The sequence below is a fragment of the Aspergillus clavatus genome, genomic scaffold, assembly GCF_000002715.2.
Source record: "Aspergillus clavatus NRRL 1 1099423829750 genomic scaffold, whole genome shotgun sequence".
NCBI lineage: Eukaryota > Fungi > Ascomycota > Eurotiomycetes > Eurotiales > Aspergillaceae > Aspergillus > Aspergillus clavatus.
This window is the reverse complement of record NW_001517110.1, coordinates 330245-343216: the sequence shown is the minus strand read 5'-3', so window position 1 is coordinate 343216 and position 12972 is coordinate 330245. Positions and strand designations below refer to the sequence as shown.

At 52.4% G+C, this 12972-nt stretch overlaps 8 protein-coding genes across 8 annotated transcripts, besides 2 other annotated features; 4 read left to right on the top strand and 4 right to left on the bottom strand.

Annotated features, from left to right (window-relative positions):
• Positions 1 to 214: 214 nt before the first annotated feature.
• ACLA_001600 (mitochondrial 54S ribosomal protein uL1m) lies at positions 215 to 1171 on the top strand (the record flags this gene model as incomplete). The annotated part of the gene is made up of 3 exons (XM_001276174.1): positions 215 to 384; positions 452 to 1016; positions 1079 to 1171. 3 exons carry the CDS (start codon positions 215 to 217, stop codon positions 1169 to 1171), a joined length of 828 nt encoding a protein of 275 aa, XP_001276175.1.
• Positions 1172 to 1355: 184 nt separating this feature from the next.
• ACLA_001590 (COG2 family protein) lies at positions 1356 to 2320 on the bottom strand (the record flags this gene model as incomplete). The annotated part of the gene is made up of 2 exons (XM_001276173.1): positions 1356 to 2231; positions 2291 to 2320. 2 exons carry the CDS (start codon positions 2318 to 2320, stop codon positions 1356 to 1358), a joined length of 906 nt encoding a protein of 301 aa, XP_001276174.1.
• Positions 2321 to 3408: 1088 nt separating this feature from the next.
• ACLA_001580 (uncharacterized protein) lies at positions 3409 to 4263 on the top strand (the record flags this gene model as incomplete). Its single annotated transcript, XM_001276172.1, has 1 exon — positions 3409 to 4263. The coding sequence occupies one exon, from the start codon at positions 3409 to 3411 to the stop codon at positions 4261 to 4263; it is 855 nt and encodes a 284-aa protein (XP_001276173.1).
• Positions 4264 to 4586: 323 nt separating this feature from the next.
• On the bottom strand, positions 4587 to 5729 carry ACLA_001570 (Mrp/NBP35 family ATP-binding protein; the record flags this gene model as incomplete). The annotated part of the gene is made up of 2 exons (XM_001276171.1): positions 4587 to 5501; positions 5697 to 5729. 2 exons carry the CDS (start codon positions 5727 to 5729, stop codon positions 4587 to 4589), a joined length of 948 nt encoding a protein of 315 aa, XP_001276172.1.
• Positions 5730 to 6172: 443 nt separating this feature from the next.
• On the bottom strand, positions 6173 to 7482 carry ACLA_001560 (protein phosphatase regulator SHP1; the record flags this gene model as incomplete). Its single annotated transcript, XM_001276170.1, has 3 exons — positions 6173 to 6896; positions 6958 to 7340; positions 7408 to 7482. The coding sequence occupies 3 exons, from the start codon at positions 7480 to 7482 to the stop codon at positions 6173 to 6175; spliced, it is 1182 nt and encodes a 393-aa protein (XP_001276171.1).
• A 725-nt stretch (positions 7483 to 8207) lies between these two features.
• On the top strand, positions 8208 to 8711 carry ACLA_001550 (TOM13-domain-containing protein; the record flags this gene model as incomplete). Its single annotated transcript, XM_001276169.1, has 2 exons — positions 8208 to 8483; positions 8595 to 8711. 2 exons carry the CDS (start codon positions 8208 to 8210, stop codon positions 8709 to 8711), a joined length of 393 nt encoding a protein of 130 aa, XP_001276170.1.
• A 389-nt stretch (positions 8712 to 9100) lies between these two features.
• Positions 9101 to 9133: a microsatellite.
• A 315-nt stretch (positions 9134 to 9448) lies between these two features.
• ACLA_001540 (membrane insertase OXA1) lies at positions 9449 to 10824 on the top strand (the record flags this gene model as incomplete). Its single annotated transcript, XM_001276168.1, has 2 exons — positions 9449 to 10084; positions 10156 to 10824. 2 exons carry the CDS (start codon positions 9449 to 9451, stop codon positions 10822 to 10824), a joined length of 1305 nt encoding a protein of 434 aa, XP_001276169.1.
• A 516-nt stretch (positions 10825 to 11340) lies between these two features.
• ACLA_001530 (adenylate kinase family protein) lies at positions 11341 to 12343 on the bottom strand (the record flags this gene model as incomplete). Its single annotated transcript, XM_001276167.1, has 4 exons — positions 11341 to 11421; positions 11468 to 11659; positions 11738 to 12021; positions 12097 to 12343. 4 exons carry the CDS (start codon positions 12341 to 12343, stop codon positions 11341 to 11343), a joined length of 804 nt encoding a protein of 267 aa, XP_001276168.1.
• Positions 12344 to 12761: 418 nt separating this feature from the next.
• Positions 12762 to 12786: a microsatellite.
• Between the last annotated feature and the right edge of the window lie 186 nt (positions 12787 to 12972).

The window sequence follows — 12972 nt, the reverse complement described above, 5'->3', positions numbered from 1 at the left end:
GACTCAAGGCGGTCTCCGCCGGGGCTACGTTTCTCCGCCCGCATCTCCGAACGAGAGCTCTCGGGGAAAAGAAAACATCTCCGTTGACCAGGAGTCGGGAAGAAGCGAGTGCATCACGTCAACGCTCAGCGCCATGGCCTCGTACAGTTCGGTCTTGCCGTCCGCGGCTAGAAACATATTATCAGCATGTCGCTCGCCTTTGCGTCAGGGCACAATGGCTCCCTTGCTATCGAGTTTCCAACAGGTCCGAGGAGCCAAAAGCAACCCCCAGGCGCAAGGTAAAAAGGCGAAGGGAAAGGCCAAGAAGGATAAAAAGGGCCCCAGAGATTTCAAGCAGAAGGACCTGAAGGATATGGAGCAGTTCGCGCTCTGTGATGCGATAAGGTACATCTCTCTGTCATATTTCCCCCGTTAAGTCTATGCTAATCTTGCCTTTTCTCTACTGCTGCAGGTATATTCGTGCCTTCGAAGTTGGAAGAGAACCAACGATCTCGAAATATGAGATCCACATCCGCCTTAGAACGAAGCGAGACGGACCCGTCATCCGTAACATGCTCAGATTTCCCCATTCCGTCCAGACCGAATCGCGGATCTGCGTTGTGTGCCCATCAGGATCAAGACACGAGAAGGAGGCCCGCGCGGCCGGGGCTGTTTTGGTAGGAGAAAGTGATGTTTTCGATGCAGTCAAGGCTGGCAAGATTGAATTCGACCGTTTGATCTGTCACCCCGACAGCCTGGACGCTTTAAACAAAGCTGGACTTGGTAGGATTCTGGGTCCTAGAGGTTTGATGCCAAGCGTCAAAACGGGCACTGTGGTCGAAGATGTGGCTTCCAGAGTTGAGATGCTCCGCGGTGGTACCGTTTACAGGGAGCGTGATGCTGTCATCCGTCTCCCCATCGGGCAATTAGCATTCTCTCCCGAGCAATTGAGGGACAATCTGCGCGCTACGATCGAGCAGGTCAAGAAGGATGCGGCTGCCCTCAATGACCGCATTGTGAAGGAGATCCATGAAGTTGTGAGTTCATCCCACGATTCTCGCTCTCCTAGGCATTCAAAACTTGAATTGACCCCATTTAGGTTCTGAGCTCGACCAACGGCCCCGGCTTCAGTTTGAATGGAGAATTCACATCCGAAAATTCCCCCGATCCCGCATCTTTGCGCGGCCTGTAACATATGTGATTTTCGTCCACTTTTCTTGCGTGTATATTGTACAGATCGAGTTTATTTGGGAAGGGCACGGTGCATAATGGTGTTTGTTACGAACATATGTTTTTAGAAGAAGCTCAAGTCTGAATCCCAAACGCCACCGCTATGCAAAATAAGTCGCGCTTAATACACAAGGGGTAAAAAAGGCCTAAATCTTCAGGTTCTTCAGTGCAGTCACTGCGCTGGTGTCCTCTCCCATCAGCTTGTAAAGACGCAACACGGCCAGTGTTTTTGTATCCCGCTTCTCGCCAGCATGATTCGCTTGTTCGAGCGCTGTCTTGAGGTCCACGAGTACCGTAGCTCTTATCTTTGATAACCGAGGCTGCTGATTGCGAAAGAAAGGATGGTCATCGCCGATGCGCGCTGAAAGGCGAGTGAGGAAGACGTATTTTTGGATGTGGTTCTGAAGTCTCTTCAGAGACACCAGCGGTGTTGTCTCTGAGCCGCCAGACTGTTCTTCATCCTCACTCTCATCAACTTCGCTGCCAAACAGATCTGAGTCTGTGTCGATTTCCTCAACGGATTCGCTTGGATGTCGTGTGCGCGCATCGTCAATCATCAACCGTTTCTCCAGCTCCTCGACCCGCTCTGCAAAGTCCAACAGCGCCCGGGCAATGTTTGCATGGTCCTTGAGATGCTTCTTCTCACTTAAGAGTTGTTCCATCTCCTTGTGCCTCGCCTCGACCTTGTACCGTATTGCCTCAACATCCCTCTGAAACGACAGCAGGCCAACCCGAACCTGCTCGATTTTCTCTTCACCTCCGTGCAAAGCACCACCAAGCGACAGGAAATCACGGTAGTTCTCATTAACCAGGTCTAACAGTTCCCGGCTGAGCAATTGATCCAGGTTCCGTAGTTCCTGTCGTAGGTCCTCAAGACTTTGGTGCCGATTGGTCAGGGATGATAAATATACAGCGGGGTCGAAGTTGGGAGCGAGGAATGAGGAGCGACTGAGAGGTTCAGGGAATGGAAGGCCGGAGTCATCGTCGTCGAAATCTGAGGCCGACTCGTCGGAGTCGCCAAACTATAGGCAATGAAGCATTGAATCAGTATCTTGGTCGGCGACCAATGATGTATACACACGGAGCGGGTGCATACACGAAACCTGTTCATTTCGAAAAGGACTGTGACCGTGAATCGACCTGATAGCCTTCAAAGAGGGCCGCGAAGACACTATCGTCAAAAAATCGCAATGGAAGAGAGAGCTGGTTGGCCTGTCCGGGAGTCTAGAGTTCCAGACAAGGTGTTTGCGCTCCGCATAATCGTCCCCCCCTCGGCTGGTTTCATCCGCCCGCTAGTTAAGTTGGAGAGACAAGAGGGTGATCGGAGCAAAGCGCATACAATAGATAATCCCCGTGAAGGTCCTATGCCAACGCATTGTCTTACTCCTGCATTCTCCCAGTTTCCAATGATTGGGTCAATGTGTCCATCTGATACTGCTGTCGACACCGGGGATTTCCTCTCAAAGTGAAGTTCATCCTGCCTTCCTCGATGCATGCCAACATGGCATACTTCTCATGAAGCCAGCCACTGTAGCCTTTTGGTCGTCTGTGCAATGAGCTAAAGCAGAGATACGTGTCCTGCCATGCAACCGCTGTGATTTGACAGCTGCCCGATTCCCAGCTTTTGTTGGACGATCTGCCGCATTTACGAATAGGCGTAACGGCGGGGGGTCTCAGTCATCGTGGTGGTAGTGTTGTATTCCTTCTGCGTCTTCATGCATCACAGCTGCGACGAATCCACCTGGATAGAGGTTATGCAAATATATCGAATGACATTGGAAACAGGCCAGAAATAGAAAAATCTATTGGGAATATTTTGTGGACCCTCCTTCATTGATAATGGATTATAGGTCAGGCAGGCTGTCATCCCACCATGACCAGATTCGACTATCGTCCTCACTACCTGGCCAGAGGTGGTCACAGATCACTTCTGCTGCTCCTCACTCCTTCCCCGTGGTTGAGTCTGTCGATCCGTCCCATCAAGCAAGCTCGTACCGCCGCCCTGGACCTGCTCTAGATGACCCTGCTCGAGTGTACCGTACGACCGCACTTCGCCAACTGAATGGGAACCACAGACCTCTGTGTGGGAAGAATCGGCAAGCCACTTGCTCAGGCAATCAATCCTCAAAGTTGGCGTCTCAGCCGGTACTGGTCAGACCCTACCCTGATAGTACTGATGACACCCCAGGGCCGTCCAAGATGCCCTCACGGCGGTCGTTCCCCTTCACTAGTGGATCCAGGGCGCCGAAGCGTGGTCCAGAACTCCCCCTGGACCAGGATTTCAGTATCGACGATATCTTGCGAGCGATCGAGCCCGATCTGCGAAGTACTTTGGAGGCCATCGGAGAGATCTGCGGTCGGAGCAAGCTCAGCCTGGCCAACGAGTATGGCAGCCATATTGCACCCTTGGGCGAGATCCGAGCTCCCCCAGGTGGTCTCTTGACCGTGGAGGAGGCCAGCTCCGACCATGAAAGGCATCCTGACGATGCTGTATTGATCTTCGACGACGACAGTACCAGTGTCATCGGCGCGCGGGACTATGCTTCGGTTCCTCACTATCGCTACTTGGAACATATCGGACCACCAGCAGGATCGCCTTCCGCCATGGTATATCACTCGTTCGCACCCTTCTCGCTCGCAGAGGGCTCAGGGTTACTTACTCAATCCGACACCCCACAAGCACTTCTTGCTATCAACTCTCCAGACCCTATTGCAGACTCACTCCCTACGACAAGAGAGTTTGCATCTAAACCGAACTCGAGTGGCCGAACCCTGCTGGCGGAGAAGCACGAATCCGCCAAGGATGATCAGATTAAAAGTATCCTGACACCCGCGCTTGTAGCGGAGATTCTCCTTGACGCTCAATCGAGTAGTCAACCACGTGCTGGAGAGGACGCTGACGATGGTGGGAGGCTGGACAAGGCATCTGTGCTGGCAGATGTGCAAGCACTGTTCAAATGGCTCAGGAGCGCTTCCGATGGACAACCACGATCTGCTGAGAAGCTACTACGTGAAATGCTTGAGAGGCAGCATGCACCTGCGAATGCATGCTAGATCTATATCATAATTGATGGTCCCTCTCGCTATGTAAAACCTCTCACGCCTACATGCTATGTTACGTCCACTCTGGTTGATATATTTGGACATAGTTATTTTAATGATTGGATGGTGGATTGGTTTTAGCATCGCTTTATTACGTATATCTGTTTTTGCGTTGATAATCAACAGTGATTATCCAGGTTATAAATACAGATCAGAGGGAAAGCTTGTGCTATCCTTTAATTGCAATCATCTGTAAAAGTGCACAAGACAAGCATGGTATATAACAAAGACAGTAGGATCTATGATAGCATGATCATCTTCCTATGTCAGGAAGGTCATCCACTCGCTGGACTCGCACCCTCGATCTGGGATATTAATGTTTTCGCAAATTCTTCAAACCGACTGTGCGACCAGCAGTCCTTGTATCTTTCCACCAGCGGCCGATCATCAACGGGCTCCTCCTGCTGTTGGGCTTGCGTAGCCCCCTCCTCTTCATCAGAATCACTGTCATCAACCACCTTACCTTCCACCAATTCCCCAAACTTGACATCCACCGGCACACTGCCTAAGAACTTGATCCCCAGCTCATCCGCCATGACCTTTCCACCGCCGCTAGAGAAGAGATTGCTCACTTCCCCACAACACGGACAAGAGTAACCGGACATATTCTCAATCACACCCAGAACAGGGATCTTCGTCTTGACACAGAAATTGGCTTCCTTCCGCACATCGGACGTCGCGATGGCCTGCGGCGTCGTCACAAGCACCGCACCCGCCAGACGAGAGAGGCCCGCCGCCGTCGCAGACGGATCCGTCGAAGCCAGGGTCAGGAGCTGCTCCGCCAGCGCGATGTGCTCGTCACTCGTGCCCGGCGGCGTGTCCACGAGCAGATAGTCCGTCGGACCCCAGTATACATCTGACAAGAACTGGCGGATCATCGCGGTCTTCTTGGGCCCGCGCCAGATGACTGCGTCGCCGCGATCACGCAGGAGGAAGCCGAGGGACATGCAGCGCAGGGAGCCTCGGGGCTGGGTGGTGGATGAAGGGTTCTGGGCTGTGTGTACTGGTACGGGGATCCAGCCTCCCGGGGCCTGGGTGATCTTTGCATCTTCGAGTCCGACTAGGCGAGGAATTGAGGGCCCTGTGAGGTCGATGTCGAGAATACCGACGGATTTGCCTTGCAGGGAGAGGGCGAGGGCGAGTTGGAGGGTGACTGAGGATTTGCCGACGCCACCTTTGCCGGAGAGAACCTATATAGTTTGCGGTGTCAGTGGGAGCTTCTACAGAGAACAGCTTCATATTTCAAGACAGTGCCATCCCATATCAACGCTTGGGTATGTCTCTTGTTCCACCCTCGTTGGACGTGAAATCGTTATCGATAAGATGCGACAGATGGAGGGGTTCGCGCTGGGAGGCAAAACGAGAAGCGAAAGATGGGGACTTACCAGCACAATGTTCTTGACGCCGTCGAGAGGCATTGCTTCTAGTCTGAAAGATGGTCTTTCAAAATTGTGAGCAATTCTATGTCTCAATCAGAGAGGAAGAGAACGTTGACGGCGAAAGACCAACTGCTTTTTCTGCGTCATCCCGCCATGTGGGGAAGAAATGCGACTGCTTATCAATCCGGAGATTTCATTGCTTTGCAACAAAACTGATCAGTAATATAGCGTCAGATAAGAACTGAATTGATGCTATTCGAGATCAAAAAATGCTTAGGAACTACATGATTGAGGAGGGAGCTCAGGATTCTGCCAGATTTCTTCATTGATATGTAAGCCTCAGCAGATTGTCTCTATACTAGATGATCTTCGCCCATTCATGAATCATGTCGTCGACATTGATCTTCATCAGATAACGTAGGATAATGTTCGTTCTTTTGTGAACATCTTCGAAAACCCCTAATTCAAAGCCAGTGATCTATCTATTGCCATTTTTGGACGACCACGCCACCTCGCTTGAATTCAGGGAGATCGCCCAGAGCCGCAGCCTTGTCAGTGAGCTCCTTGTTCGGGAACGTGGTCATCAAGACCCAAGAGCGTGCCTGACTGGACGGGCTGGAAGAGGACACGAACTGATACACATCGCCAATCGTATGCGAGGTGTTGAATCGGGAAGTGAGCCGTGTACCGTCGCCAAGTCGAATCTGCAAAATCACAATCGGTTGCGACTCATCAACGTCAGGCTTGGCCGGCTCCGTGCTTGGTTGGCTAGAGGCAGGAGTCTCGGCTGGGGCGTGAGTGCGTATACCAGGGGTCGGGCTGCCAAGTCGCTGACCCGCTCCAGAGAAGGGCTTGTACTTGGGCTTGGGCTTGACATATTTCTCCTCGTGCTGCTTGATCTCCACATCAACCTCCTGGCCTGGCTGTACGTTCATGATCGAAAGCGGTGCGCGTCCCTGTCGGATACCGTCTAGAATTTCCGCGTTGCGTGGATCGTCTGATCGGAAGAGGTCTCCATCATCAACCGAAAATCCATCGGCCCAAAAGTGAAGAGTTCGTTGTACTCGCTGAGGTCTCTGAAGTGAAGGCGGCGCACTCGGGGGTTCAATAACTCGGCTAGGAGTGTCATCGCCGCCTAGGGTACGTGCCGAGCCAGTAAAGTGAGATTGTCTGGTTTGTGGCTCGTCGGAGGACGGCATTTGAGTTCTATATTACCAAAAAAAGATCAGTTTCCATATCAGTACGATAAGCGTTCTGGGGAAATCACCTTTTGGCTTTCTCGATGATCTTTTTCTTAACGTCGTCAGGGTTTTGCACGGCCAATCCAGACTTCTCACCACCAGCAAAAAGGTCCTGATTTTCTGTATCACTGTCTTCCGACGAGTCCCCGCCGCCGGATGCAAAGTCGCCAAGTGTCGCGAATCTCTTCTGGGGGGCAGGTTTGCGTGATGAGGACGATTGTTGCGGTGTAGACCCAGACTGGGCAGCGCTGCCGCCCAACGATCGACCTGCTGACGCAGCTGAATCGGCACCTCCAAGGGATTGGCTTCCCACGGGGTTCGCACCTTGCAGGGCCTCGTCTTGCTCTGCAAAGAATTCTGTTACCGCTGCCTCGATGTCCCACCCGCTAGCCGCCAGGTATTCTTGTGCCTTGAATTTGGAAGTCAGTCACTACAGCTTCTGGCAGTCAATATGAATTAGGAAACCAAGAGCATACCTCTGCAGGCTGAGTACCTGTCATTGCACAAAACTGAGAGACCACCTCATCGTGGGTGGTGGGGTTGTGCTCCATATTGATGGTGAACAAAGGTGAGGGTACTTGCTGTTCGTATTGTACTCAGAATCTGAAGGTAGAAAAATGATTTTGTGCACCCAAGGGAGGCGCTTTTAAAAAGAGAAAAGTGGGAGTGGTGGCTCAACAAGATAGATATACTACTTATGCTCAACTAGACTATCCACGAAGACAGCTTTGATAATCTCCGACAAACACCCCGATGAATGAGGATACGTCACTGTTGCCTGATTGGTCATCCGGAACAGCAGATATTCCGTCAGCAAGTGTTCTGTTGATGCCTGAGGATACCAACAATACCCATTGTTCCTTAAGTGCTGCATATCCAACCATATCATACTTCCCAGCCGTAATCAAAAATAAAACATGTAGTCATACCGATAAAGTCTAGATAGGTCCTAAACACCGATAGATTTAGTATGAGTAATATTTCAAAGAGCTCGGAGAGCTCACTACAATTGCGTAACTTGGACGATGTCTGCTTACATAACCGTATCGGAGTCAGGCGTAGAGCAATCAAGCAAGTTACCTTAGTTCTATGGTCAATTATTCGGATCTCAACTACGAGATCATTGATCTAGGCTTCAGTCTGGGTTACTCCTTTCTGTTAACTCGGCAGTGAAAATCCATCATCGCAGCGGTAATATTCAACGTCCTCTCCATTTCTATCCACCTTCCAGCACGTGGTGTTTTGTTGCTCTCACCGAACCCCTTCTCCCCGCACCATGGCCGACGAACTCTCCCACTCGAGAGTCGAGCTCTACGAGTCTGGTGTGACTGTGCCCTCGGACTCGGAAATCTACTCTACGAATCATGAAGTCTCGTCTCCGCCTTCGACATCTAGCTCGCCTCTGATCCTGTACAGCCCTCCCTCAATCTGGGGCATTCTTCGGGGAGCGGCCATCAACCTGGTTCTCCCCTTTGTCAACGGCTTGATGCTGGGATTTGGTGAACTGTTTGCGCATGAAGCAGCTTTCCGGCTAGGCTGGACCAACACAAAGGTATGCTTCAGTACCCCAGGTTGTGGCGGGATCGTTCACGGCTTCTCTCTGAATCCCTTCACACCACCGCGCCCTTGTTGAGCAAAGCGAGCTAATCATACCTCTATCTAGATCTTCCCTACACATCGACGGTCGAGACCAATGGGTCCAGGCGTGGAGGTTCGCGAACTTCCGTCGCGGCGTGAGACCCGAACGGGAAGTCTGCGCGACACCACGTCTTTGGAGTGAACGCACGCCCTCGGGCATCTATTATAGAATTTTTTTTGTTGGTTTTCTGATATCCATTGCTTCGATCCATTTCGCAATTGTCATTTTCTCGATCTTCCAGCATGGGTCCGCATATGTGGGTTTGTGTATATAGGTTCCGAAAAGCATCAGTAGTAGGAGTCAGTTGGATGGCGTGAGTGGGAAGCACTCGGACGTGACAGACGCTGCACTACACATTGCTCATTAGCATCAAATGCCATTGCACCGATCTTAAACGTTCGATATCTCTCCTCTGTTTTGTATCTCATCGTAGTTCTTCCTCAGGCGCAAACTCCGGCCGCCCGGCAGAAACGCGGTCTTGGCGCGAAAAAGTCCCAAGTCGCCGACGGATGGTGCCGTTATTTTCTCACCCCAGGAACCGCCATTCCCCAGTGAACCCCCATCAATTATCTCTCCTGCGGTCAAGTATCACAATGCTGGGAGGGGCAGGCTTGAAGGGGCGCGGTGGGATTCCCACTCTTGCCCGGCAAAGGTTGACTGCTTTTCCTCGCTCCAGTCGATCGGTTTGTCCCCCGAGATCTCCTCATCTCCGCCAACAAAGCAGGGACGACAGATCTGGCTGACTCGTTCTCCTATATCTACAGATCTCCTCGTTCCGTCCTCAGGCCTCGAGATTCCCAATCCGCCATGGAGGACTCAATCAGACTCTCTCCGGGAGCCTATCATGGAGGCCCGCTACCGCCTCGGTCACCGGCGCCATGTCCGCAAGGTTCAATTCGACATCGTCGGTGAGCGAGCCTGTGCCGGAAGTGAGCCCTGAGTCGACTCTATCCGACTTTTCCGATCTGTCCGCTGCCGATCTGAGCACCATGCCCGAATATATCGGATACCTGAAGGATATGGGTCTCGATTACGGCTGGGGTCCGTCGTCGGTCATCGAGTTCTTCATTGAACATTTGCACATCTGGGGAGGCCTGCCGTGGTGGGCGAGTATTGTTGGTACCGGTCTCCTGCTGCGTGCCGCCCTCTTCGTACCTACGCTGGGTGCTGCCGACACTTCGACCAAGATCACCAACCTCCGACCCATCACCGAACCTCTCCGGCAACAGATGATGCAGCTTGGCGGCCAGGGTAACCACGCGGAGATGTACAAGCTTAGAGCGGAGATGCAGAGGGTCCATCACCAGCATGGCGTCAAGACATGGAAGACCTTCATCCCCATGCTGCAGATCCCCTTTGGTTTCGGTTGTTACCGAGTCGTCCAGGGTATGACCGCCATGCCCGTTCCAGGCCTGGCTCTGGAGTCCGTCGGTTGGCTGAGGGACCTTACCGTTGCCGATCCCTACTTCGTGCTCCCCGTCCTCTCGTCATTGTGCATGTATCTGAGTTTGCGGGTAAGTCTTGTGTCTGCTTTCTTCAGCTCCCGTCCAAGTTGCTGACTCGGGTTGTCTTTCTCTCCATGCAGAAAGGAGGTGAGAATGGCGTCAACCAGCTCCAAGGAACAGCATTCGGCAGACTCTTCCTGTACGGCATGCCCGGTATCTCGTTCCTCTTCATGGCCTTCTTCCCCGGTGCGCTCCAGCTCTATTTCGTGGCTACCGGTTTGTTCGGTCTGGGCCAGGCCCACCTGCTCGCCTCCGACAAAGTGAGAAAGATGTTCAATATCGCAATCCCCCAGAGACAGGCTTTGCCAGCTGCCAATGGCTCCGCACCCGGTGAAGGCGGCTCGCAGCAGAACAAGGCCATCCGCACGCTCAAGGAGCGGCTGGAGGCCGAGCGAGCCAAGATGATCCAGGCTGATCCCAAGGCGGCTGACAGCTTGGAAGTCAGCTTCATCGATCGCGCTCTGAATTCCATGAAGGACGCCAAGGACAACCTGGCGCGCGAAGCCGCGGGCAAGATCAAGGAGGTACGCGGTGAAGGCCCTAAGAAGAACGCCGATGGCTCGCTCGCCGAGCCTCCCAGACTGAGCGAGAAGGATCGTCAGCTGGCGGCCGACTACGAGAGAAGACGAAAGGAAGAGGAGGATTGGAAGCGGGAGGAGAGGAACCATGCTCGCCGGGAAGCTCATCTGAGAGCTCTGGAGCTTGAGAAGGAGAAGGCTCGTGGGGAATTCAAGGTCAAGCAAAGGTGAGAGCATACCAGGGTTGTTCTTCTTTCTGTTTTTCAATGGTATGGGATATGACGGTCTATCTCCAACTGTACAATACGAAGGCGCTGTACCATTCATCTGCCTGTTTCTATGTTGTATTTTCTTTTCTTTCCGCTAAAGCATTTGGTCTTGAATGAACTATCTCCGATTTCTGAATGGGGCTCCCTGTTTCGTCATTTGTCATTTGGTCAACGAAGTCCCAGTGTTCGACGACACGAATATTCTCACGCGCAAGGGTCGAACTACATCACTTTGCTAGTGCCGTTCCAGCTTCATGACGTCTCGCACTACCAAGCTATCTATTCAAAAGGGGTCTGTTGGCAGTTGTCTTCCGGCAAGAAAAGGTCTTCCGGACGAAGCTGGTCCCCCGACCCATGTTAAAGATGTCTGCGCCGCAGATGGGAATGGATAACCATTTTCTTTCCAATCTTCTCCTCAATCGAACTCGTCCATCTAAAGACGACCCAACCTGGCCTACTTTCCGTCAACACCATATATTCAATCAGGAATCCAGCCACTTACCTCGACAACCGACTTGACATAAGACCAGGACTCGGGAAACTCCGCGTCGCCAGAGGCCTAGAACAAGGTTAGTGGAGTCCAAACAACCCTGTGAGAAACGTACATTGACCATGACGCTGCTGAACTTCTCGTAGCCGGTCAATTCAGCAAGAGAAGCAAAGTACCTGAGCTTCAGATGATTGAACTTCGCCAGACGCCGTTCGCCTTCCTGAAAGGTCATCTTAATCTGCATGTACCGCTTTTCCATTGTGTCCGGGGTCGCGAGGAGATGAAGTGCCATTTTGACATCGTAGGTCTACCCGCCAGCAATTATCAGACCGCGATGGCTCCAACACTCAGAAGGGAAGGAGAGGAGCGTCAGGGGTTCACTCACCTGATTCACCAGATCAAACTCCTCCCGCGTATGCGGAAAGCCATCGATAACGAAAACATTCTGCCCGAATCCCTGGTTGCGGAAGATCTCCAGCCTGATGACATTCACGAGCACGGCGCTCGGAAGCGTCCCGCTGGCCTCCATTGAGTCGCACACCGTCCTCCATGCGGGCTGCCGCGCGGTGACGGCCAGGCGTCGCACGACCGCGGCCGCGTCGATGTGAACGAGGTTCAGCTCCGCGGCAAGAGACGCGGCTACGGTGCTCTTTCCTGCGCCTGGTCCGCCTAGCGACAGAGATGCGATTCAGCCGGGTCAGGCATCGGAAGCATGAGGGTTTGAGCGGGATCAGGAAGGCTTACCGATGATGAGAATGATCTTTGCGTCCGAGTCATGAATGGACGCGTGGCAAGGAAGCATAGAGGTCAAGTCGGTGACGGGGACTAGGCCATGTCCCCTCAGAAAGGCGCCTTCGTCGTAAGTCCGAGTCTCCCGAGTCGGGGACAGCAAATCGGGCAACAATTGGCTCATGCGGTAGGAGCTGGGGGCATTTGTTGCGCCATTGTTCGGCTCCTGGGTTTGGTTCCCTCTAGTCTGCTGAGAAGACATTCTGCATGAAGGTGAATAAGAGAGAGCAAGAAAGTACAGGAACAAGGACAAAGAAAGCATCCGCTCCAGAACAGGCAAAAAAAAGAAAGAAAGAAGCCTGTGTGCTTGCATGCAAAAGATGAAAAGAATGATATAGTACTACTATCCAAGAGAAGGGGGAGGGAAAAGAGCCGGAGGTCAGCCAAGAGAGTGTACTCTTCCTTGATCACCAGGAGGTGAAGAGAAGCAAGCTGGCCTTCACTATCATGAAAGGGAGAGAAAGGCTTCTTTGTCGCTGAGTCGCCATGGACATGGACATGGTAGCGTGCCGCCGAGAACAGAAGGGCCTGCTCACTTCCCCAGACGCAGAGAAGGTAGAAAAGGTGTGTCTGCTCACAAGAGGCAATAGCAATAGCACCTGTACCTACCTAGGTATTCTCAACAACAACAACAACACCAACAACCCTATCAGAGAAAGAAGATATCATACTACAGAGCCATTCATTCATCTTGACAAAAAAAAACCATCGTCACTCAAAGACCGTAGCCACCATACACAACCTCGAAACCACTCAACTCGTCTTCAACTATACAAGGTACCTCCCCATCCCCCAGCTCGACCCCCAACACTCCCATCACTGCACAACAGA